Source organism: Lonchura striata, chromosome 5 (genome assembly GCF_046129695.1).
Source record: "Lonchura striata isolate bLonStr1 chromosome 5, bLonStr1.mat, whole genome shotgun sequence".
NCBI lineage: Eukaryota > Metazoa > Chordata > Aves > Passeriformes > Estrildidae > Lonchura > Lonchura striata.
Window position 1 is genome coordinate 44,966,050 of NC_134607.1, and position 26,300 is coordinate 44,992,349.

General features: G+C 39.8%; 1 protein-coding gene across 3 annotated transcripts in view; it reads right to left on the bottom strand.

Annotated features, from left to right (window-relative positions):
- Positions 1 to 655: 655 nt before the first annotated feature.
- Positions 656 to 26,300, bottom strand: part of PTPRB (protein tyrosine phosphatase receptor type B) — a 64,034-nt gene continuing 38,389 nt past the window's right edge. Inside the window, exons 15-34 of one of the 3 annotated variants that reach the window (XM_021528962.3) lie at positions 25,490 to 25,759; positions 24,604 to 24,867; positions 23,502 to 23,765; positions 22,849 to 23,130; positions 21,409 to 21,687; positions 19,378 to 19,527; positions 17,926 to 18,169; positions 16,645 to 16,751; positions 16,043 to 16,142; positions 14,560 to 14,643; positions 14,439 to 14,456; positions 14,251 to 14,332; positions 13,702 to 13,792; positions 12,478 to 12,554; positions 11,535 to 11,669; positions 10,346 to 10,468; positions 9,980 to 10,143; positions 8,738 to 8,873; positions 6,220 to 6,340; positions 656 to 5,342 (exon numbers count right to left, since the gene is read on the bottom strand). In XM_021528962.3, coding sequence (XP_021384637.2) covers positions 5,320 to 5,342; positions 6,220 to 6,340; positions 8,738 to 8,873; positions 9,980 to 10,143; positions 10,346 to 10,468; positions 11,535 to 11,669; positions 12,478 to 12,554; positions 13,702 to 13,792; positions 14,251 to 14,332; positions 14,439 to 14,456; positions 14,560 to 14,643; positions 16,043 to 16,142; positions 16,645 to 16,751; positions 17,926 to 18,169; positions 19,378 to 19,527; positions 21,409 to 21,687; positions 22,849 to 23,130; positions 23,502 to 23,765; positions 24,604 to 24,867; positions 25,490 to 25,759 — 3,014 coding nt within the window. In that variant the 3' untranslated portion in view covers positions 656 to 5,319. Of the gene's footprint in view, positions 5,343 to 5,363; positions 6,341 to 8,737; positions 8,874 to 9,979; positions 10,144 to 10,345; positions 10,469 to 11,534; positions 11,670 to 12,477; positions 12,555 to 13,701; positions 13,793 to 14,250; positions 14,333 to 14,438; positions 14,457 to 14,559; positions 14,644 to 16,042; positions 16,143 to 16,644; positions 16,752 to 17,925; positions 18,170 to 19,377; positions 19,528 to 21,408; positions 21,688 to 22,848; positions 23,131 to 23,501; positions 23,766 to 24,603; positions 24,868 to 25,489; positions 25,760 to 26,300 lie in introns of those variants that run through there. The other 2 variants (XM_021528961.3, XM_021528963.2) reach the window with 2 other exon arrangements.

The window sequence follows — 26,300 nt, forward strand, 5'->3', positions numbered from 1 at the left end:
GAAAATATCTCACAACTGCCTCCGCCTTCGCTACACATCCCTTCAGCAAATAGTTCACAGTACAAGTCAATAAATCATCCCTTCTTTTAAGTAAACTTGACTTAAACACTTCTGTGACCAATAAGGAGTAACTGAGACAGAGCATTAGCAGTAAACACACTACTGCCAAGCACCCTGACCCCACAAGGATGGTTATGCTAATGGTTAAGATCTGTGGAGAGCAGGAGGAGAAGAAATACATTTGTTAAAAAGCATGGCTCAGATCCTCGAGGGGCAGGCAGTGATGGAGCTGCAGTGTGGTGCTAATTGGTACAACTGCCTGGAAAAATGTCTCTAAAACAACAGGCACTCAAGTTCAAGACCCACTGTGGTTTCAAATATCCACTGTGTAACCAAGACAGTACCTGGCTTATTAAAGGAGGGCATAAAACCAGGGAGGAGAAGAGAACAACGGTATCTTTCCACATGGACACTAATCTGGCCAGTGGGCAAAAAGAGGCCAGAGCCTCTTTTTCCCCAACAGGCTGAGGCTTCTGATGAATTTAATGTTCTCTGAAGACTGTCTAATTTGAAATCAAACTCACTTATGACCTTTTCTCTGAGCAGCAGGACAACAAAATCCATAATGAAAAGCCAGTCAAACAGAAGACAAGAATGTGATTTTTTAAATGAATGTTTTATTCATGAAGTATTTATAAAAATGTGTAAAATACACTCAAATATTTGATTTTTTGACTGTAGCTAAAAATATAAAAATATACTTAAATGCATAAATTAAACTGACAATAGTAGCACAGTTTTGTGCTCACCCAGTGTTTGTTAGGAACACAATTATAAGTAATTATATTGCATATGAGCAAGGAATAAATACTGAAAATGTTTTTCAGACACTTTACTCCAGGCACTGGCAAAGAATTTATGGCTAGCCACATTTCAAAATGGTGGGGTTTTCTTTATAGTGTACTGTCCTGCTCTAGAACAATATATATTTAACTTCCTAATGTTACTTACAGTATTTCTCTAGCTTTCAAATAAACCAACAAAAAATTAAACTGTCATGGATATTAGACTACTGGCATTGCTGACACTTTCTGTGTCCCGATTCCACAGTTTTTTCTCAATTAGCTAGTCCCTAGTCTCCAGTATTTCCTGCTAGCCTTAAAAAAAAACAAAACAAAATCCCAGTTTGAACCAGCTGTTGATCTGTGAGGTCACTGATAACAAATCAGTTTGCTTTGCCCATAGAAGTGCTACCAACAGGTTGAGAGTTTGATTTTATCAGTGTGAGGGAGAGAGTTGAGGGCATGGGTTCTACAGAAAGTTGCCCAAGTGCCCAGCTAGGGTGAGCACTCATTTCAATTGAGAGTTATGGCATCCTGGGGTTACAGGTCCCAGAGCTCACAGCTCCAGAGCCCAGACATCTGTGACAAGGCCATGAAGGAGTGGTGGTCATTCTGTATTGCATTTTATTTACATAAACTGTACGTCTGAAGTACTGAAAGAAATCTGAATAAATGTTAGGCACCTGCCAAGGCACACCTTGGAGCTGTGGCTGTGGTAGGCTGTATCTCTGACCATCAGATGCATTTCTTGGAGAGAGATGCTGACAGAGTGATTTGATGGCTATTGTTCTCATCCCTCTAGTCCACATATTAAATTCCAGGCTGAGGAGCACAGCTAAGTGCTCATGCTCTATCTAGTGTTTAAGTTTGTGCTTTCAAAGTCAAAGTGTAAATAACCATATACAATACATAATATAAACTTAAAGCTCACACATTTTCTTTTCTCTGTTCTACAATTGGAAGGAAATTCATAGCATATTATGGCACAAAATAATATTTATGGTATTTTAGGCATTATTTATTGCTAAATAACTATAGCAGCAGAGAAAAATGTATAAAGTTGCACTTTTTGACATCTTCACAGTATGCCTATTTCTCTCACCCACTTTTCTGTTCCATTAGTAATAAAAAATATCATTTATCAACTCCAGCTATGTAAAATCTATTTTTTCCCTACAATCACTAGTGGATCTTGTAATTTTATTGCACAGATTAAAAAATACTTATTACGATTTTTTCATTATTAAATAACTTTCAATACAAAAATTTGAATTAACCTAAAAGCCCAACCCTGCAAGTGCTTCAGAAGTGGAATGGTATTTTCTTGAGGCAAGCATTCCAGTTGACTTTCATGAAAGTACTCAGGTAGCTTTGTGGACAATGCAAAAATTCAAAGGATGGGCTTCAAGTGTGCAAATCTTAGCTTATGGATCAGCAACAACATTAGCCTTGCTTTCTAACATTATTATTGGGAAACATCAAGAAAGGGAATTCTGAACATCATCAAGGACATTCAAAAGATGTCTTTTTCCTTAAGAGCTGTCTTTGTTCAGCACACAAACTCCCTCAAATGTATTCTTGTTACATTAACAATTTCCCATCAGTCCTGTCATTCAGCTTAGAGGCACAGTAAATACAACTACTTATACTGATAAGTAGGTGTTGAATATTAACAAAATGCTACATAGATACTTTTTTACTTTTTCTCATTGGATTTACACTGGTTTCATATGAGCAGAATTGGCTAGAGAGCAGAACCAGAGCAATAATGTGTGTATAGTCTCACGTGTGACCTACTTGGGCAGAAATGTAAAGCTGCTCGAGAACATTGTGCCAGAGTGTTTAAGGTCATCTGTCATGTTATGAAGTGATGAGGAGGAAGAGGCTTATGAACTGTGTCCATTATTAGCTGAAAGAAAAGATTAAACTAGCTGTCTGCTATGAGATAATTTTGGGTATGCACTATAAACTCTGTAGCTGCAGACAAGGGAGCTGAGAAAGATAAAATAAACCGTAGAATGATGTGTGTCTTTCTGAAAATGAGGAACAACATGCATACAGAGCATACAATCAGACTTTTGCCCTCAGATCATATAGTATTGAGTGAGCTCCATTTCCCTCAGCAGTAAAAAATGACACAGTGATATAGAGTGTGAGGTAATTTATAGGGTACACTTGGTGTGTGTTAACAGTGTAATTGTACTGCTGGTAACTAACATGGTGATCTTCGTTCCTTGGCTACCCCTGCAAAAAATAAAGGACCAAATGCAGTGCATGTAACACAACAGCAGTTTTCACAGTGCCTTAAGGGCACAAGTTATTAGCCTGATCAAGAGTTGATCTAAAGCTGCCATGCTTGTTTGTCCTTGCTTGCTAACCTAGCCATCTAGCAAAAGGAAATAGAGAAAAGAAAGCATCTAAAGAAAATGTTCACATTTTTTTGTGGTTTTGCTTAGACTTTCCTCTTTGAAAATGTCTTCCACTCCAACACTAGTTCTCTTCTTCTTCAGTTTCCATTAACGGTGGTGAATTTAAGGTTTGTGTGGTACCAACGAGCATGTGCAGGAGGGAATGAGCAGTATTTTTATTCAGAAACACCTAAAAAGAATAAACAAGTTTACATGTTCTAAGCAGCTGTAACAGCTGATTTGAAGGGTGGCTTCTGAGGCATGTGAGGGTATTTGGTCAAGAAAGGATGAGATCCCAGATGGAGTAGGAAGAGTGATTATCAGGCTGTTACCTTCTCTAGGAAAACTAGAATAACATGGATATGCACAGTCCTGCTGTGGCACTGGAGTTCCTCAGTTAGGCACTCAGGCACTCAGTTTGCTACTTACTGATTCTCAGAAGGCCTTCAGAAATATTTATCTTTCTCCAAAACAGAAGTGGAATTTAAGTACTTATCTTCAGCAATAAGCTAAGTTTTCTCTATGAAGAGTATGGGTAGATATATGAGAAAAGAACTATGAAGCCCTTCCTTCATGGTGTAGACAAACTATGTATTGTCTCTTCACTATTTATTTGAGGAGCATTTTATAAAGATAAGTAATAGCTCAACAGTGTTTAGACCCTTGAATAAGATGCCTCTATGCAGAGGAGAGAGAGGCTGCGCATAATCCACTTGGCTGGGGCTAGGCAGGATACCTGGTAAGAGCTCTTTGACTGTACTTCTTGCTATCATTCAGTTCTTTTATTCATACAAAATTAAGTTGATATGTTTTGAATTTTAAACATGTTTTCAGTAATAAGCCCCTGCCTGGGGGCATGGGGGTTGGAACTAGATGATTTTTAATGTCTCTTCCAACCCAAAACACTGGGTGATTCTATGATCAGGACAGCCCTGCCAGCCTACATTCCTTGATGAGCCTTCTTCCATTCCAACTGCCCCTGTGGTGGTGACATCAGGTAACATTCCACATGCTGGGGCCAAGCTGTCCCTTTATGAAAGCAAGTGGCATTTGAAGGATACCACCACTTGGGGCAAAGTGCAGCTTTACTCCAGGTAAGTATACTGTGGGATATATACATTTACATGTCTTTGTTTCAATGTTTGCGATCTCTCTATTTTTTTTGGCTGTCATGGTACGGCATTGTTTCTGATGAGCTATGGAAGCTGCCATACTTCACATCTTCACAGGCCTGTTAACAAAAATGTCTCAGGAGCATTTTTGAACACCTTTCTTAATTAAAATTTTACACATGTTAAAGTGCATAGACACAAGTTGTGGTCTGATTCTGCTCTCTTAAACCAGTGTAAAGAAATCATGATGCGACCTGTCTCCCCTCAAAGTATTTGGTCAGAGAAAGGTTTGCTAGACTTCACCGCAGCGTGAAGTTGTTTGCTATTTTTCTACTATGTCACACTAAACTGAAACAGTTGCTTCTAGTGAGGTGAACCCTGTTTGACTCAGTTGTTAATGAGTTCTGTAAAAGGTATGCCACTGTGATATGGGTTACTCCCATTTTTGTCAGATGAAAAGCAGTAAGTTTAAAGTGTAGAGTAGCATTGTAATTCCTACACAGGACTACTGTTCCCTTGCTTAATAGTAGCTTATTTCATCTCACAAACAAAGAAATATTTTTTAAAAATGAGGTTCTCTGTATAGGACTTTTTCCGTGTCATGCCAATAGCGCCCCAAATGCAGCAGTCCTGTTAGCCATACAATTTAAAATAGTTTATGTAGAACAGTTTTTTATAAACTGTGATAAGAAAAAATAGTATTATCTGAAGCATAATATTAATATAAACAACATAGAAAAAATACATATTTACATAATGCCAAAATACAATTATATACATTAATATCTATTACATTTAAATTATATATATTTAAAAAAATTTACCAGACCAATAAATTATACAGTGTCAACCAAAAGGTCTGGCACCTTTCTGGTGCATGAAATACATACATAAAAAAACCAAAACAAGATCCCTAGTTAACAAATGTGTTCATAAAAGCAGGTATCTCTAACATTCTTAGTGTCTTGAATAAACAGCATCTGAAAGCAAGGAAAAATGAGATTAGAAAAAGTAAACCAACACAGATTCAGCAGTGCTCTGAAAGGTAGCTGTGTGGCAGCAGCACTGGCTAGTGATGGATATGACAGCTAAATTCAGATCCCACATCTGCTTTGTCTCCTCCAAGCCTGTTCTACCTGTATATGACAAATCCTACAGGCTAGATCAAGAAAATTATTCGTATTTCTTACTATATAATCCTAATTCCTAACATCCAAATTTGTAGAATTACTGAGATCCTTCTGTCTGGACCCTAAAAACTTCTACATCCCTTAAGAATCAGCTCTACAAGGCACAAGGTCACCACTGCTTACAGCTTCTCCACACTGGTCCTCTGGCCATGGGCCCAGGAAGTGAAGGGAAGTGCTGGTGCCAGGTTTGCTACTCCTGCCACTCTCATCAGCAAGGGACTGGATGTAGGCTAGGAAAAGGAGCCTACAAGAATGGGGAGTCTGGGGATAAAGAAAGAGCACAGCTTAGGGCACCTATATTTTCCAGTCAAAGCAGATAGGAAATCTTCCAAGGCTGCCTGTATTGTCAACAGCAGATGAGGGTGATGCAGACAGAAATTGAATTCCATGCATGACAGAAAAGCCCAGTAAGTGCTGTCAGTTTTCTCAGTTGCTTATGGATAGTGAGAGCATAAAGGTAAGGTGGGAGCAGGAAGTGATGTTGTAATAACTATTAATGGAGAAAATAAAGACACAACTGCAAGAATGAAAAGAGCAGAGGGAACAAATGAAGGTCCAGGAAGTAAAGAAATATCAATAGTTAAAGACAGAAAAATTCCCCCTCGATTATACTGTCAGTGAGCTACTACATTTGACACATTTTACAATTTGATAAACTTGCAGTTACCTCTGTGATACTCTGGATTCACATTTTCATATATTGGAAATAAGGGATTTTCTTGTTCACTGCGAAGTTTTCTGGCTCTTAGCACATCTCTCACACATTGATGTAGATACACATATTGACACTGCAAAAAATTTGTTTTTAAGACACTGAGGAATTTTGTAATTTAATTTTCTGTACTGCAAAAATCGTTACAAGCTAGCTCCCTCAAAAAATTAAGGGTGGTGCTAAAAATTAAAATATCATTCTAAAATCAATCTCCTTTTCACTCTAGTAATACAGTAAACTTTTGTGATCACCTCTTGTTAGAAATAACACCAGTAAAACATAAATAACACAGTATGTTTTGACAAATCATGCCATTAGTGAAAGCTTTAACAACTGTAAAGTACAATTTCACATGGTGCTGTGTTGGATAGATACTATTTCTGAATGCCTTGGTATAAAGTATATGTAGAAGAATTAATATGCACAGGGAAGCATGCAGGAAAAACAGACTATCTCCTCATTTTTCTTTTTGTTCTGAAAAGAAATATTTTCCACAGAATTTTATAATAACATAAATATTTCAGACAACAGTGAGAAACCTAAATCTCAGAAAAAATCAGAAAAATCTCTGAAAAAACTATTTTTTTCAGATCCAGCATAAGTTTTAAGATTGTTTCTGATTATATAGCAAATGACAGTCTTTTCTGAAGATTGCCTTTCATAGAATGGAGCTAAGATGACATTCACAACCAAAGTAAGGAGGGTCAGCATGTTATTGACTGCTGATTAGTCACCAAACTATCTTGACAGAATAGATTATTAAACTTTCATGCTTTGCTACTCTTTGTGTTTTGTGACATAGGTCATAATAATCTTTTGATTAGTTAACATGGTACCCAAAAGTCAGGCCAAGCATGTTTATATATCAAGGTGTACCTTTTTAACATTATCTCAAATACATAGTTTCTCCAATAAGTAGATGTATTTTCTCCCCTCATATCTTTGGCCATTGCTCTGTGTCTTTCAGTGTTCTGGCTCTGGGAAAATGAGGATATCTGCCTTTATGCACATGCAGCTGCTCTCTCTGCAGAGCAGAATCCTGCACCCCACCCACCAATACACTGGAAAGTTGGCCAAGCATGGAGACTTTCTTTGGCACAGACATTTTCAACTGGAATGGTTACAGCTGCTGTAGCGTGCTGTCTTTTGAGCTGATGCACAGTTTTCCCTTGCCTGTCTTCACTTCCAATCCCTTGCCTTAAACAATGTTGAGCCAAGTCTGAAGCAGAGGCATTGTTTTATTGCTGCTGTTTTTCTGTGACTGAATAATGTCACAGAAAATATTGTCACAGTATGATGGTACTCTGTGGCCTTTGACTTTTGTGTGGATCTGGCTGCCTTTTAGACATCATGTCAAGCTCAAAGCATGCCAAAGTAAGGTTTTGTACCACACAACTTTACTTGTTCCTAAGTCAAATTTAGGCTCTTGAGGTAGTTGCCTCTTTTTTCCAGATAGGGAAAAAGAGCCATCCTCCTGAGATGTCTGTCTGCCTTTGCAGAATATGGATGATGGGAATGTAGGTGAAAATGCAAAGACTAGGCTGGGAACCTGTCTCCCCTCCAACAGAAGGTCTTCTGTGATTAAAATATTTCCAGGAGCCCCTTAGTTTTGTGTTCCCAGCTGGGCCTCTCTTTATACCCATATTAGACTTTTACATCTATCAGAAAACGCTGTCACTGACATATTGGTTTCCAAATTGCAGCAAAGAGCTCCATTAGTATCAAGCTACAGGCAGATGCATCAAACTTGTTCTCATTCTTCCATTAACGGTTCACAGGGAAAATGTACAGAGTAACTCCACAAAACTTTATTAAATCAGCTCCTAAATATTTACCTCCTATCAGTATAACATTATTTTCTTACCATTTAAAAGCACGGAAAGAAATACAAAATTTTTATTTTACAAATGTACTTGCTTTTCCATAGCATGTTAGAAGAATGCCAATCAACTTTCCAAAATCATTGTAATGAAAATGACAGAGCAGCTCAATAAAACATAAACTGCAAAGGCACAAGGTCACAGTGGCCAGAGTTTTAAAATCACATACATCTAATTTTCTGTCCTGCATTCCTCTTTCCCATTATGTCAACCTATCTGTCTGGTTTAGGCTTGTCTTCCAAACCCACCCCTGAAGGACTTACCTTCACTTAAAGCTCATTTACTGGGCTCTGCAGTGAAGCAACTGTGAGCCGTTATGTGCCTGATGCATAATGCTGCTGGGATGATTATAGGCCAGGGCACAAAAAGAGGAGAAATCTACAGGAAGCATAACTGCAACTTGCTATGGTTTGGACCTTTCTAAGAGAGCCAATGGAAAAAATCCTGAACTGGAAGTTCTCACAGAGCTAAAATACATCTAGCTCATATTTCACAGTGGAGTAAGTGCAAAGTGCTTTGAGAGCCTTTAAGATAAGACTGATTATTACATACTGTAGCTGTTGTTGCTGCATAGCAGGCTATCCAAACCTTACCTCTGTCTGAACCATGTGAATGCGGTGAAGCCTTAGATCATGGACTGCTGCATAAATGTCAACAGTGTCCTTCGAATCCAGCTGTTGCAGGATTCGGTCCAGTGCAATGAATGTGCCAGTCCTGCCAACACCAGCACTGGAAAAAAAAACAACCCAAGAGATTTGAAAGCATATGGATCAAAACATTCACTATCTTCAGGTGATACTTCACTATCTTCATGTGTAAATTTCAGATCTCCAGGGTGAGAAGCAAATTGTTCAAATGGCACCTTTGGGCCTTTATAATACTTTATAATAGAATTTATTTAGGAAGGAGGAAAGAATAGTAATGGTAGAGGGATCTCTGCTACTTCCTGCTTTGCTTTCTGCTTTGGATTAACCCAGTCATTGAGATACACTGAAAGACTGCACCTGACTCTAACTTTGAAACCTCTTCTCTCCAGAGATGCAGCTGTGGGACACAGTAGACATCTGACATGCTGCAGCACATGCTGTACAGGCAGACATAGGCAGAGTCATGTAAGACACAAGCCTCAGCCCATATAATGGTGGAGGTGTCAGATACTACATTCAGGTACTTCCAGTGAACATATGGGTTTATCAGAATACACAGTACCGACTGCACTCTTTCCCTCTCTGTAGCCCTATACTCTGCTGCAACTGGCCAGTGGATAAGACAACAGGCAGTTCAATTTTATCATTTTTTATGCAGGTGTAGGGCTGGACGACAGAACTGATGGAAAACTGCAGCCCTGTGACTGCCAAAGATGGAAAAAGCAGAAGAGCATGAAAAGGAAGTAAGAAAAGGGAGTCTCAGTCAGAATGAGGGAAGGATGGATCCATCAGCTAGTCTCAACATCCACATATATTCAGATTCACCCGTGTCTTACCTCTGAAATGCCCCTTTGTGATTCAAATGTTGGGTCACAACAGCAGCACATGGGCATTTAAGAATGCAAATGTTAATGAGCAGTGGTAGCTGCTGACACTTTTGTGCTCTGCAGTGGTACCAAAGAGACACAGTGGCTCCCTAAGAATAATTTTCAAGCCATCTCCAGGGTGAAGTTGTGGGTGAATGCATGTGCCTTAGCACTACTGCTCTGATGTATCTGGAAACTTAAGACCATCAACTATCTCCCAGAAACTGTGGCTGCCCATAATCTAACAGTGATGAAGATTTGGGATCTTCCCAAGGGCAAGCACGAAGGCTCTGTGTCACTGACCTTTTGCTGCTGCACATACCTGCAGTGTACAATACTTGGTCCTGTATCTGGGGTCCTGTTGATATAATCTCTTACAGTTCTGACAAACTGGATCAGGGACTGGGTGGTCTCTGGCACACCATGATCTGGCCATACAGTGTAGTGGAAGTGACGAATGAGCCTCGTTGAGTCAAGCTGCTCTTCCTGTTGGGATTCAAAAGTATGGGTCATCAGGACAAAAGAGAAAGGGACACATAGAACAGGTACCTTCAGAGAAAATGCTATAACTTCGACCAGCAGGGAGTCAGGCATGATGCAACTGTAGTACAGCAAAAAAAACCTTCCTAACTTAGCCTTGCAAGTGTTTTAAGCCAATTAATCAGGAAATAAAAAAATGCAAACATACACTGCAGATTTTAAACTCTCGTATTGTCCACTCTGGGAGCACTGATTCAGACAGCATCTCAACAATCAGGTCTCCATAGTACAAGGAATCCTGGTCATGGGGCCAGTACTGATCACACTTTACCTGCAGGGACACAAGGAAAGACAGATTTAGTGGTCAAAACAGCTACAAACAATGCCACCATCCTGCACTGGCAGAAGCAGGTTTCAGACCTCTTGTGCCTGAGGATGAAGGAAGAAAGGCAGCAGCTGAATTCAGAGAGAGATGCCACTCTCTGCCATATCAACAAACAGGGTCTGGCATGGGAATGGGTTAGCATAGGGATGGGAAGTGGAAATTCCCATAATTCATTTGTGATGGGGGGAATGGGAAGCACTTCACTGATACCTTCTTATAGGGCATATCTTCTGTGCCAACTCTTCTCAAATCTCTGCTGGAATGAGAGCTGTGCCTCCAGTGCCCCTTGCTCACCTCTTGCTGAGACATTGCAGTAGGGTCCCACTTGGAACCAATGAGATGCAGAAGGATACAGATCCTATCCTGTGTCAGCTTTCACCCTCTCCTCAGGAAAAAATGGTAAGCTGAGAGGAAGTGACCCTGTATGAGCCACTAGAGGATCACTACTTCAAGTTTGTTTAATCTTCTTACAGATCTAGTTGCTGTCTTATGAAGGGACAGGACATGGTCATACCTGGGGAGGTATGCTACACCTGCACTTAGGAAGAGTGTAAGTGCATGAGTGGTCTCTTTGCTAACTACATCACGGCTTATATATCAGAGATAATTTGGTTTATTTACTGATTAACATTTGCTCTCCAGAGCTTATATTTAAAGTAGAAGTTGATCAGACTTGATGTGATAAACAGGCAGTTTTTTTTGGTGGATGTCCTTCTGCGTGCTGAAGAGAATTGTCTAATGAACAAAGTCCTGGATTAGAGACAAGAATCACTCTGTTCCTAATTCTAGCCTTGACATGCTGCATGAGGATACACAGCCTGTGTATCCTCACTTCACAGCCTTAATCTATCTCCAGTCTTTATATTATACCTTTTCCTTCATGCTGTGTATCTCCATGACTGGGCTCTTTTTGGCTTTAGTGTGATGAAAGTAAGAAGCAAGTAAGTTTTAACAGATGTTAAAATAGACATTTGACAGACATTAAAACAGACAAAGAAGAGTCACCACTTACCCGGCCCTTCTCAACACACTGGGTTACCATGACAATATTGTGAACGTTTTGCTCCCATGCCATCTTCCAGAACTCATCTTTGGTTCCAGGTAAAGGGCCCTGAGTTGCTATGTATTCCCTGCGGAAATTATTGCCCTGCAAATAAAAGAACTCTATTAGTTTCCAAAAAGGCAGAAAAAAAATCTTCTAACAACTGAAAAAGCCTTGGGGTTGCAGACAGGGCACTGCAGCAACCCTTGCTGGGACAATAGTTTTGAAAGCTAAATTGTTACCTTAGACCTGAAAGCAAATTACTGATTGGAACAGAGAGAAGGAAGAGAATGTGGCAGTTTACCTAAATACTGCTCCTTTTGTGACAGTCAAAGCTTTCCATTGTTCTTTTACGTTCAGCATATTCTCAAGCAATTTTAAAACTGCTAGGGGTTTTCATTTTATTTATCATTTTTAATAAACTAGCTGAGTTCTGGCTTGAAATCTGTATTGCTAAAGCCACTGCTATTATCGATCATAACTCTTTGGCAAAAGGGCATTATTTTAATTTCAGCCAGTTTTATCACCCCGCAAGGTGCCAATGCTGTCAGGATGAGCTACAGCTCCACAGTGAGGATGCCACCTGCAATGATAGCTACAGTTGTTGTGGACACTGTATAAAATCAGAGACCTTTAAAAATATGTCCTTGGCCAATTAGACTTGCTATCATACATAACTACAGCAATGCAAGAAGGAGTCCTTAAGTGCTGGGTAAATCACTCACAGTTAACTTAATGGTAGTCAGACAGAGTCTTTCAGCACACCCACAAAATGAGTTCTTAGTTTTTTAGCTCAAGTGAATCAAGGAAGGGGGAAGGGAGCCTTGACCATCCAGCTTTATATTCAGATTTAGATGAAGGAAAAATTATGACTGGAAGGAGGACTGTAAAACACCACCTTTGAGTCACTTACTGGTATGTAGCTTGCATTAATGTAGTCTGAGCAAGGGTCATCATCCACATTGGAAAGCTTCACTCTTGATGTATCATCTAGCAAGAAATTGATTACAAGAGGCTTAGGGCTAGGTCTTTATTTTCAGTCCCTCTCAGCACTTACAGAAATGCGTTTGTGAAAGGACTGCCAGCACTATTACAAGATTTTATATGAAGAGTTAATTTATAAGGAGTAACTGCTGGTTTTATTGCCTCTTTAATCTGTGAGTCCTATGGAGTGTTCCAGAGTCTAGGAGACAGATGGGAAAGAAGGATGCAGTAAATATACTGAATTTCCTCTGCTGAGCTGTGTAGGATTTGTTATGACAACAAAAGGGCCAAAACAGCATCCTCCTTTGATCCTAACAGCAGTATGCTGTACTGGAAAGCAGAGCCCATCTCTGCCCTTGAAAGAACAGTTGCACTTCAGTGATATTATGAACTAATGCTGAGCAGGCCAAACATCTTCTGTAGGTGAAGGGCCCGCTGTATAGAAACACAGAGTGCCTGAGCTGCCAGGACAGTGATTTGTGAGATAATGCCATGTTGGATCTCAGTCAGGTGTCATTGCTGGCATGAGCAGCCAGGACACAGGAGAGGATGGGCTGCCAGCACATGCCACATGCATTAGTGGGGATGTGGAGCAGTGAGTTATGTGGTAGTCCTTATCAATGTTCTACCTCCAAAATGACAGGAAGGAGATTAAAGGGGGAATCTCAATGAGAGACAGGTCTTGCCTGAGAAGAACAGGGTTAACTTGACACATGTGTCTTACCATACAGAATCACACAAGCTCAACATTGTATAGTAGGTTTGATGTGTACTCTGAAGAACAAAGATTTGGCAAGGTTGTCAAAGAGCACTGAATGGATGATACCATGTATGTAAAAAACTCTACTGTTATTTCTACTATCCTTGTTATCAGCAGTGACTGAATGCCCCTAATAGCTGGAGCTTTTTCTCCCTGGACTGAATGCTAGTCATTACACCTCTAGTGTGAAATTAAATTACTGGGCTGTGTGAAGCCATTCAGGGCCATGCATCATCTACCTTCTAGCACAAGAACCTGAGCTGGCAGAGATATTTCATCTAGGACGGACAGGAGGGAAGGGATTGGCTGCACTCTTTTCCACTAGGCTTGATGAAAGCAAAGTGAAAAATAGCTGGTGTGATGCAATATTACACAACCAAAGCTAAAACTCACAGGGCAATATATTATTGTATCGATTTTTCCCCCTGTTCTCTGGCAGAAGTGCTATGTCACATGTCTGGTTTCGACCCACATCTTTCAAGTCCTGCAAAAAAGGAATAGGAATAAAATGTGAGGTTAAAATAATTAAAGGACAAAACAACACAAAGGGAAATAGTGCTCATCAGCTCTCAAAGGCCATGGACAAAAAACAGGTACTTCTTTATAAAAAAATCAAACTGAAATTACATAAGTAATCATACTGTTCTAAAGCAAGTGCATGGCTGTCAGGTACCTTCCATACTTTATCACACAGATGTGCCATACAAACAAATGCTCCTAATCTCAGCCAGACATGTATCAGGCAGAGGCTGCCAAATAGAAGATGCCAAATGAAGAGCTGGTTTCTAAACAAAGACAAGTGGAGTTCAAATTAAATGCTCCACCTTTTTGGATTTGTGAGAATAAGACAAACAAATGCAGGCCTTTCTAATACATTAACCAGTTGACTCAGTCAGCCCACCCCTTCACAAGGCAAGTCCTTTGCCTAGGTTAGGATCCCACCTCATACTCCTTGGACAGAAGGTAGTTGGAGTCTGCTTGAAGTTTGGTGAAGTGTGCTTCAAAGTGGCTGACTTTGATCGGACTGAAATATGCAATAGGAGGAAGAAAATCACAGGATGAATCACGGTCATAATTTATCCAGTTGGTTACTAAGAAGTTTTTTTAGGTATTAATTTTTTCTTTTTTACCTGGAAGTTTTCCGGTACCTGGAAATTATTTCAAAAGAAAAATAAACACTTCATCAGTAAGTGATCAGATGGGTCTGTTGTACCATAATGCTATGTTAAAAAATCAAACTTTTTACATTACCCTTTCTGCCCCAAGTTCAAATGGACTGACAGTGGCCTGTCTCGGCGAATGTTCAGCCTTGCTGTAGGTCTCTCATGGCCATTGCTGGAACAAAAAGGAAGGTATTCTGTTATATCATTAAGTTTTGAAAATGGTAAGAGTTGGCACTAAGTTATACTTTCTTAAATTTATTTCTCACAGTTTTGCTGTATTTTAGCTTGGCAATAGTGATGTGGGGTGCATGCATGGCACAGGTAGTAAGACATTTTTCTTGTTCTGAAACACATGCAGCCTGATCCATCACTAAGGAGGGTGGCCTGTGCTAAGACGGACCCTAAATCTATTGATTTTCTACATGCAGAGGAACACAGAGATAGATTTTCAGAGCTGTAAAATGTCTACAGCTTCCAGCACATTCACTCTGCAGACCAGGCCTGTAGCAGATGACCACATTCATGGCAGGAATAAGTGGCATAACCACAGCAGGCTTTGGGAAAGCCACAGAAGTGGTACTTACTCCACACAGCTAGTGTTGCCTTTCATCTTTTTACTGCCATCTCCTCCTTAAAGACATCTCTCTTAGAGAACACTTTGTCTTTATGTCTGATGTGGGAAAACCATACCAGTATGACTGTCATCCTTCTGGGTGTATAACTTACAATGAGAAACCATATTCTATAATGAAGTTTATACATTTTGGCTAAAAGCTGTGACTAGTCAGAAAACAGGGTTTTTTCAATCTGAAATTCTGGCATATGAAAAGCAAATTCAAAAACATATCAGCTTAATTGTATCAGTAAAAGATCTGAATTTCAGACTTGCAGTGTTTCTTATGCACTGGAAATGTTGAGGGTTTTTTTCTAATTTCAGAAACTACAAAGAATTTCACATCTCTCAGTCATGCAAAATAGTTTAAGTGGATAAAGATCTTTTCAGTTGACATACTGTTTAATTTTTGAAAAAGATGCAAATTCACTATTTAAGATTCATCTGTAATGTGAAATATACAACTATAACTGACAAAAAATCAGAAGCAAAGTTTGAGCTAATCTTTTGGACAGTAAGGTAATGCTACATCTCAGTATTTTTGAATTGAAATGATAAAGTCTAAATGATCAGCTCCCCATATACAATGCAGATGCAATTAATCTGAAACACTTCATTTTTTGATAAAAGACATTTTTTTCCCAGAAGATAAAAGTTTGAATGATAAACCATTTGTTATTCAGAACTATTCAGATTTCTACTGCAAACTAAAAGTTACAAGGATACTCTATGACATAATTTTGACCCCATTTGAATTAAGTATATATCGATTTCTTAATATGCACGTCATTAGTTTTATACTTAGTGTGTACAATATTTGGGGAAACATAGATTTTATCTGTTGAACAATTCAGTGCATCCATCCAATTTTTAGCTATGCCTAATCAATTTTATTACTTAAATGAATATGATTTGACATGCCTTCAATAACAGAGACTGACAAAGGGAGTCAGCTTACCCAACTTTTTGTCTGCAGACAAATAAAGCAGTAACAGCCACCAACATCACGATCAGAAACAAGCCAGCACTCACACCTTCAATAACTCCAAAGAGAGGCTCTAAAAACAAAACAGTGTATTTATATATCTTGAGGAAAGAATCAAAACAATCAGAGAATCAATAACTTTCAGGGATTCTGTTATTATCAGCTGAAGAAAATGGCAAAATACAAGAAAATGTAAGGCATTAAAACACTTAGCTAAAACCTGGCCTTGATCTTCTGTCCTCATTTTTTCAAACCATTAAAATTTTTCACCCTCAACCACAGTAAAAGAAAGTAAAAACTCCATCATATGGGAGTGGTTCTCTTGCTGTTAGAAGCTTTCTTGGTGGTAGCCTCACTAAGCATTTTTCCTGTTCTCTACTTTCAGCAGCTCTGTCAAACAGTCCTCTGAATTTTCCAGTAAAGGTAGATAAGCCAAGTCAGCTTCCTCTCAGAGCAGCCCTCACGAAATCCACAAGTTTTGTTCCACTCCTTACAAATAGCTCTAGATGCCAGAATATTCTTAGGCACAATATATAATCACACGACACAGTCACTGACAACAGCCTGCAACTAACCTGCCTCTGTAGTGATCGGTAAGGAGAAGAAGGTGTCTGCAAAGAGCGGTTTAGGGAGTTCCTTTGGGTCTTCACTGAAAAGCTGAGTAAAAGCTCGTATGCTGATTCTAAAAAATACAGTAAAAAAAATGGCTCTTCAAATGTTCAGAACCAACAGCAGAAAAGTAAAAACTCATTTGCCCCTTTGAGACAACAAAAACCTTTCTACTGACCACAGATAATTCTTAGACACCTGAGTTAATCGATCTTCTACTTAATTAATAATACTCATCCCTGAGTTAGATACAGGGGAGCCCAGCTAGTGCAGGTGGAGGGCTCTGAGGTACCCTGGCAGAGGTAACAGATGGGGCTGTGGCTGCTGGCACACACAGCCTGACCGTGTCTAAAGGCAGGACTAGCAGAAGCTGCACAGGAGAGAGGACTCAGAAATGCTTCTCAGAGGGGACAATGCTTCTCTTCATTTGGCAGGGCACGACTGTGATAATGGATAAATGTTATCGCCCTCTTTGTTCTCCTGGTAACGTGGGTATTTTCCAGACTGTTGTTTTGGGAAATGTGCCCTAATGAGAACAGTAGTAGCCTATAGTAGGCTAGCACTGTTTTATTGATGACGAAGAAGCTGAGAAGCACAATGGGCGCTCCTTGGCATGTGCCTTCTGTTCATGTGGCTTTTCAGTGAGCAGCTTGCAGATCTCTTGGGACAGTATTTGCCTGTGGGAGGGGGTGTCACTGAACCATACTGGAGCTCATGTTTGGTCTCACAGCCAGTGTAACTGCAGAGGCTGGTCTTGGCAACCATCCTCTTCTATACCCTACAGATAACCTGGACCTAGCTCTGGAGCCTGAAAATGGTGCTACAGGATAAAATGGTCTCCAGGTTTTTCTAGCTTGTTCCAAAAGAACAAGTGGGGTAATTCTGCCAGACTGAGTGAAGCATGCTTGTCTTCTTCTGTTAAGTACTCTTCTAACTTAGCCAATCATCTTCAGTCTTTCCAAAGAAATGTTGAGCAGTGATAGGAGAGCTTCCCATCAAGCTGAGGTAAATAAATAAACCTATTCACTGCACAGAGTTTTGTTCATAATTAAGCATATCATTCCCATGTTAGTGAATGACTGGTTCTTACCTATGGAACAGGGGTATGGATGAAGCTTTTATAAATTTGCAGTGAAACACAAAGAACATTATACAGTGCAGTTACTAATCTATTGAAGCTCAAGTGGATCAGGCACCCAGATGACACCAATAATGCGACAGAGCACAACTACCAGTATAAGTCTAACCTATACGCAGTTCGAGGCTTTAGAGGTCCATCGCAGAATTTCTGGTGATCTGGATCACACTTTCCTCCCAGATTTTCCATTTCTCCTCCAAGCTTAATGTCAAAGCTTTTATAGTCACTGTCAGGGTTTTCAGCACAGCTACTGGCAAAATAATTTGTCTGGTAGATGCGTATAGAGTCATTGTGTTTGTACTCCAGGTAGGAAGGTAATGGGTGCTGCTCATCAGGCTTTGGTCCTTCACTACCTATGTCATGTGCAGAGAAAGACAGACGGTTTAGATGCCACAGCAATTAATGTGATGAGGTTTACAGGCTCAAGCTCTTGACAGACATGTTCTTATCCAACTTTCTATTACATGGAGGCTACCTCATGAATACAAAGCTACAATGGTTAGGGTACCTTGTTTCTCATATCAACTTTTCCATTATTTTTTAGGCAGATTTCCTCACAAGTCCTCAGTGCAGCTTCTGCTGCAATAGGCATGCACACATCAAATGTGATGACATTTTTTCCTGTGCTGTTGGTGGGAGTTTTTGTGATCCAGACCCCTGGATCCTACCACTAGCTATATCAAAAAGCAAGTAAAGAAACCCCATAAACTGACAATTCTACTGTATATAGAGAAAAACTACAGGAAATTACAGGGGCCCCTGAATGTAAATTCACAATATTGGAAGAGACTCAGCTAGGAAACGCTATGGCAATGAGTAGTGTCTTTCTCAAGGAGCTTTATAGTTTGCCCAAACATCACAAAGCAGACAGGGGAAATATTATCTGTTTTTTTTTCTAAGGGCTGATGGACAGAGAGATTAAGAAACTTTCAAAAAGGTCACAAAATATATCCTGGTATGCCAGTGAATGAAGCCACTTCTAAAAACACAAACTATAAATTCTTGAGACATGTATCTTATTTGCCAGACACGTCTCAACAACAGGTCAGCTGCAGAAAGGGAGCATGTCCATGCATGTCACAAGGACTATTTCTGTTCTGTTTCATAGTACTGCATGCAAAGTCATTTTCTTCAGTTAGCAAACATCACCTGGCAGACCTGTGGCTTCTCAGCATGGCTGAGACTTTCCAAAGTGGTTGCCTTTTAGTGTTTCCACCTAACATTTAAACTACCTTTAGAAATCTGTGCACAGCGAGGCACAGGTCTCTGTTCACTGGCACTGGCAATCAACATAAGCCTTCGACTACAAAAATTGTCTGAACATACATGACAGTGTAATCTAGAGTACTGCTTCTGTCTGAGCTCTGTAGTTGCTACAGACTCTATGAGAATAGGACTCCCTACATCCTCCAGCTAGGGAGGAAGTAGGGATCCAAAACCTGTGCGACACTCAGCCATTAGACGAGGAGGAACTCTTTGCTGTGCAGTGATAAGGGATGTACTTCCCCATGTAAATTTTATTGGCTACATAGAGAGAATAGCATTAAATCATGACACTTACCATCAGCCTCCCTCACAACCACGGTAAAATACTTCACAGCTCCATTAGTATCACTAAACCAGCTGCAGTTAAAAGTAAAGTTGATGGAGGATTTGGTAATCAGCACCTCTTTTTTGTTCACTCGTACATCTGGAGGTGGCTGAGGAGGACCTGAGTAATTAAACAAATAGAAAATAAATACAAAATAAAGAAAAAACACCTATGTATTTGCTGTGAGCTAGAAATAATAAGGAAAATGCAATTTGTAATAAATCTCAGTTGCCTGGACCCAAGTCTCTGATTCCATTCTCTTTGCAATCAAAAAAGTGTCTTCACCTCGCACAGTGAAACTGCCAGAACATGAAACAAGCCAGCAGTGTGTTCACCATAATAAGAATGACACCTCCTCAGTATGAATTCCTGCAGAAGCCCACATGGAAATGCATTAAAGTCATGTCAAGCCTATGAAAATAGAAACTGTAGCTGCTGAAAACAACACAGGTTTAAGCCAAGTATGTGAAGGCCACTTAACACCCTCACTACAGAAGTTACCTATCTTAAGCATCTATATTTCTGCTTTCTTTTCCAGAGGAACAGCCAAGGTTAGCAGACAAAGCACTCAACTACAGAGTACCATTTTCTAGACTGACTGCAAAATTTCCATAGAAACATCCTTTGTATGATACAAAACCATACCTTGAACAGTGACACAGTAGAAGTAAACTGGAAAGTGAAGTACACAGGTAAGAAAGTGCAGCAAAAGTGGGGATTTTAAGGATCTACATTGCAGATTCTTTTAAAAATCTGTAGTACTGAAACTATATTGCACATACAGGAAACATAAAAACCGTAAGCAGGTGGCTAAATTTCAAAAGCTTTTAGAATGCCAAAAGAACCAAAAATTCATACATTTATATGATTTTTAGCTTGACCTCTTACATCTACAAAGTCTAGCTGCAATTTTTTGTGTTCCCTTGAGGTAGGGCATCCAGTGTTAAACAGGGAGAGCAGCAGTGTCCAAAACAAGTAAGTGACAATAAAGAAACATTAACATAAACCGAGTAAGAATAAACATGATCAGCAAACCTTCAAACAGGACTCAGTCTCACTTCTTGTGACATGAATAACTAGGTCTTACATCTGGATTTGTAGTGTCCTTTGTGATAGATGAAAGAGATTAAAAGGCAACTGATGGGCAAAGGAGAAGGTAGTTTGGTGACTGAACTCTAGCTTAGCTCAATAGCTCCCAAAGCAAGCACAATTTTTATGGTCTAGCATTTCACACAAACATGGCTTTTAATAAGCAGCTACAGAGGCATCCCTGAATATAGGACTCCTGGCCATCCTCTAATTTTTCAGTTTACCCCTGGAACAGTGCAGGCCTCTGTATTGTGCTGTGTCACTGAACCCTGAGGTAGTGCAAAATCTGGGGCACCTCTAGGGTCAGCAATGGCAGGCTATTGACTGCAGTGATGCCTGGCAGTGCAGAGATACCAGCAGATGCTACTGATACACTCCAGTCAGAGAAACTGAAGAATTTGTTTCAAAGCACATGCTATAGAAATCTGGATCCTCCCTCAGGTAAAAGTCCTACAGGTGATTCGGTCAGGTAGCACCTCAGAAGAGTCTATAGACACTAAAAGAGAATGCAGTACTATAATCCAATATCCTTATTGATGGATATTTGTGCTGAGGATGGCTACCACCAATGAGGGGAAACAACCAGATACAGAAAGCCAAGCAGTGAGCATGAAGACAACTGAGGAAGACAAGGCATGTGATGATGAGGACAAAGTATTTATGTTTCTCAGCCTATATTTCATGAATGAGCCAAATAATTGGGTCTGGCAATGTAATGAGAGGCAATGTAGTTAAAATCCTGCATTGTCTGTCACAATGGGGACAAAAGGATGGCTTCAAAGTCTACTTTGGCCACCACTCCATACATTGGCAATTGTGGAGTTCAGAACTCCTTTTACTGTCTAAGCAACATGAGCAATTGCTTATTGCTTCTCAATGCCTGTCTTCAGGGCAACTCTAAATTCCACTTACGATCAATCATTGTGATGGTGCTGTCTTCAACCACTTCACTTGTCATGTCTGCAGAATGCACCTTGATGGATACCAGATATCGCTTGTGGGGAACAAGGGTCATAATATTAAGTAGAGATTTGTCTTTTTCTATCCTTTTAGAAAATTCCACTTCACGGGTGTCCATCTTCTTGCACTCAACGCTATACCCATCAAAGTCAGAATCGGGAGGAGTCCAGGAACACGCGATGGCAGTAGAGGTCTGGGGCCGACAGTGAAGGCTTTGTATCTTGTCTGGCTCTAGAGAAATGTTTAGAAGTTGAAACTCAGTGGGAAAAGGGACAGGTGTCATACACTCTCTGCTCCCACTACAGCTCCTAGATTCTACATCAACCATCAGATTAGAGCGGAGGCTGGGAGTCAGAATTCCCAGTTATCCTGCAAATGTGTACTGCCTGATTATTATGTAAGGCTGTCTAACTCATTTTAGCCATCTGAAATCAGATCTAGTGACTTCCGCCCCATCAGCATTGTGAAGCTCCAGTAATTAATTGTGAAAAGAAGGAAAAAACTCCTAATTGATGAAGTCTTAACATGAACAGCAATACCACAAAGAAATGGATTTCTAGAAAGTTGTTACAACTTATTTGAGGGCTCCATGTGGTCACTTCTATCAGTCAGTACTGATATTGTCATCTCAGGATTGGTTTCCTGGGCAGCATGCGATGTGTCCATATTACTAAAACATAGCATAGAAATATGCTTCTTCCATGTAATACGGGAGCACCTTTTATATTATACAACATGTAACAAAGACAGGATTTCACTCTCAGATGGCAGGCATCTACAATTAAGTGATTAAATACAGGTGAAATTTTAATTTTTATGCTCTATTAAAGAGTACATAGCTTACTAAACACAGATGTCAATTTAGAGTTGAATCCCATCCCAAATGACATGAGGATTTGCCACAACTCAGTTATCATGTCACTTTTTCAATTCAGCCTGTTACTGAAGTTACTAGAGACAGCTAGAGATGAAACAGATCCACAGATAAGGGCAGAAATGCAGAGCAGTGAAACACTGATTCCAGTTCCAAATCTAGTACAGCACAGTTTCTTTCATCCTTCCTGTCTTATCATTCAGAAACATGATTATTTCAATATACTACCATCAAAGAAGTTTGGATATTCAGCCTTATCTTACCCCTGAAACTGATTCATTCAGGCTCTGCAACCAAACAGCTTGACTCTGGATGTGAAGATTATAAATGTATGTCCATTATCAGTCTTTAAACAGCTGACCTTGCACACAGCAAGGGCTTAGAATCTAGCTGAATTCATCATTGTCATTCACAAATTTATTAATAGAAATTACTGATTGCATAAGGAATTGGTAATATTTTACAGATTTGCATCTTCTTCAGCTGAGTGCTAGGGTGCAACAGAAATTTTTACTTACTTGTTCTCACACTTGCAGACTGTGACTGACTGTATGTCTTCCAGCTGTCGCCACTGACAGTTCTGACACTGAACTCATAGAGTCTCCCTGGTCGCAGGCCATAGATGATGCGTACTTTAGATCTGCTGCTGCTGTAGGGATTGAATACTGTGAGGGGATCCTTTGGAAGCCACTGCACCTCAAAATCATCATAGTCTGTCCAGTCTGGAGGACCCAGCCAAGTGATTGATAAAGAAGTGTTTGCAACATCAGTAAATGACACAGTGTTAGGAGGGCTGGGTGCTATGCAGAAAGTGGGGAAAAAAGGAGAGAAAAAAAAAATTCTTACCAAATTTTTACAGAAGACAAATAAAATGAAACATGGATAATTTTCTTCATGCATCACAAAGTAGTTTGCATTATCTTGTATACACAGCCAGTTAATGCACCTTTGCTGATGATGGTGACTTTCACAGTTGTAACATATTCCTGAGCCTTTGAAAGAAAAACAGTGCTGACTGCTTTTCTTTCATATTCCATTGTTTTAATGCACTTAAGATTATCTTTCATCTTTATACCTTCAATGACTCTTACAATAAATCCTCCCTTAAAACAAGTCTGTTACATAGTTGTGAACTAATTAATTCAAACAGATGGGACAAAAAATCCCATACCTGTTCTTCCTTCAGCATTTGCTGTGTTGGTCAGGTCACCACTGTGAGTCGCAACAACTAAAGTATACTTTCTGCCAGGAATGAGCCCCTGGAAATGCCACTCTTCCAGGTCTTTCCTTTGCTCAGTTTCTTTCTGTGTCCCATTTGGGTTGTAAAGATTCAGCTCATAGAAGTCAACATCTCCTGCTGCTGGACCCCAAGTGAACCACAGACTGTCCGTCATGTTTCGGTTGGATGCCTTGAGACCAACAACTGGGGCTGGTACTGAAAAAAGGAGGAATGAATATTACTTTATGTAGAACATCCTTTGGGTGAGAAGAAGCAAAAAGGTCAAGCAGACCTTGTACTTGTCCTGTAATGATAGTCATTTTATAAACTAGACAGCCACCACAGCTGGCTGAAAAGCAGAAAGCATATCTCAGTAGCTTCCTTTATTATTCTGAACTGCCACTGTTACCAAAAGAGGTTGCAATGTTTATAATTGATAGTTTTGCAAATGTTAAACAGCTTTTTTCTAGTCAGTTTTTGGAAACCCATTTCTGAGGTAGCTGAAAAAGTGCACCACTGTGCAGATGTAATCCCACAGATGGGATCCTATATGGTGCCACAGGGGAATAAAGAAAGTTTTCACAGTGTCAGAGCTGCTGGAGCTTCTTAGAAAACTCTGCTTCCCACATGTGGCTGAACAAACACAGAGCTGCAGCCATAGCTTCCCATGGGAAACAAGTTTTATTTCAGTGGTAGACTGCCTATCCCATTATCCCTACTTGCTTTGCTTTTCTGCTTTTTCCACTCAGGCCAATATTGCTTTTAGAACAGGAGACAGCCATTTTTCTGCTTAAGGAGCATACACTGGGATGTCTTTCTTCTGACATGAGCTCCTGGGAACTGTTGTAGGGTTCTTCACTTTATGTTTCCTGCTGTAACTGCATCATTCAGAATTTATCTTTTTATATATCTAATGCTTTTTACATATTAAGAGCTGATTCTGATACTTCTAGCAGTTGCTCTAATCTAGTATGAGCATCAGACTCAGACCAGCTCACTGGTGTCCCCCATGAGTACCACACTGGAGACAGATGGTTTTCTTAGATGTTCTTGCCTGTTCTTCCATAGACAGATGACTCGTTAGTGAGGTCTCCACTGTGTGTAACAATCACCATTCGATACATCCTGCCTTGACGCAGGTTCTGGAATGAACACTGCTGGAGATGCTGCCCTCCTGAAATCCTGTCATGAAGGGACTTGTCTGGATTGTATAGGAAGATGTCATACGAATCAAGCTCCCCTTGAGAGGTGGTCCAACTGAAGGACAGTCGGTCAGTGGTGTTCTCTGTGACTTTCAGATTTGTAACAGCTGCTGGAACTGAAAAGAAGGATAAATGTAAGAGTAAATATCAGAGTCTAGGCACTAAGCTGAACCTTTAATAAACTCATGGCTGTTACACATTTCAATTAAGCCACAAGTAGCTAAGTAATATCAACAGCAACTGTCAGAAACGGAGGAAAGTATTTATGAAATGACACTGAGTCTCTCCAATACAATATTTTAATGAATGCCTGATCCTTTAAACTGTGCTCACACAGAGCTGTCCTCTAGCTTCTATATGAAACTATAAATCAGTAAAGACTACAAGCAAGACTTGGCCTTGAGTTTCGAAGTGTGTATTCGCATCAAATTCTGCACCAAGAACCTTGAGACTGTGAATTAAAAACTTGGTGACAATAAAGCATTCAGATATTTCCACAAAAGACAGAGGGAAGCATTCAGCATTTTGGTTTAATTTCCTTATTATGAACCATGGTCACATTATTATTATAATAACTTTCAGATTCACATGCAAAGCATGCATCAGGAAAAATGATGCATAAACATCCAGAGTTTGTACCTTACTAGAATTTTTGTAGAATCAAAATATACAGATGGTTCATGTATTTAATGATATCTGACTGAGGGAAGTATAAGTAAGCCAAGATGTTCTAATTACCCGTTCGGCCAACAGTTTCTGCACGCTTACTGAAGAGTCCACCACTGACTGTCAAAACTTGTATTTTATACTTCTTGCCAGCTAGTAAATCTTCAAATTTGTGCTGTTTGGCAGTAGCTGGCTCTGATTTGTTACTCAGGAGGATTCCTTGCTCATTCAAGAGCAGAATGTCATATCTTTCGGCTACACCAGGAGCTTTCTGCCAGGTTACTAACAAGGAATGACTGCTGTAAGCATGATGGGCTAATAATTCCTGGACAGAGGCTGGAACTGGAAGCAACAATTAAAGGCAGAATATTACCAGGTGAAACACAGATCATTCAATACACAAATCTGAATAAAGTAATTAACAGAAAAGAACTCTAAATCTTTTCAGGTTCACTTGCCGGAAAATAAATATCTATGCATATGTTTATGCAAACAACTAATTCCTGGACATAAATACAAACAGATGAAGTTGTAGAGCACCATGGATATCTGAACTGGGAATGGAGAAGCAACATATATATATATACAGACTACCATGAAAAGATGGAGAAGGAGAGTGCAATGAACTAACTGAAACAGTTAAGAAAGGAATATGAAAAATAAAGGAGGGGTAAATTGGTGCAAAACAGTAGCCCAGAATAGAAAATGTTAGCCAGCTGCTGCTGCACAAAAGTCAAGGCCATAGATAACAAATGCAGGTGCTAAAGAGAGAGGATACATTAAAAACAAGGCATTGCATTGTTTCATTCTGACACCCTGGATACTGGGGTTCTGCTAGAACACAATACTTGCCTACATGGAGTGGATGTATGTGTCAGATGGG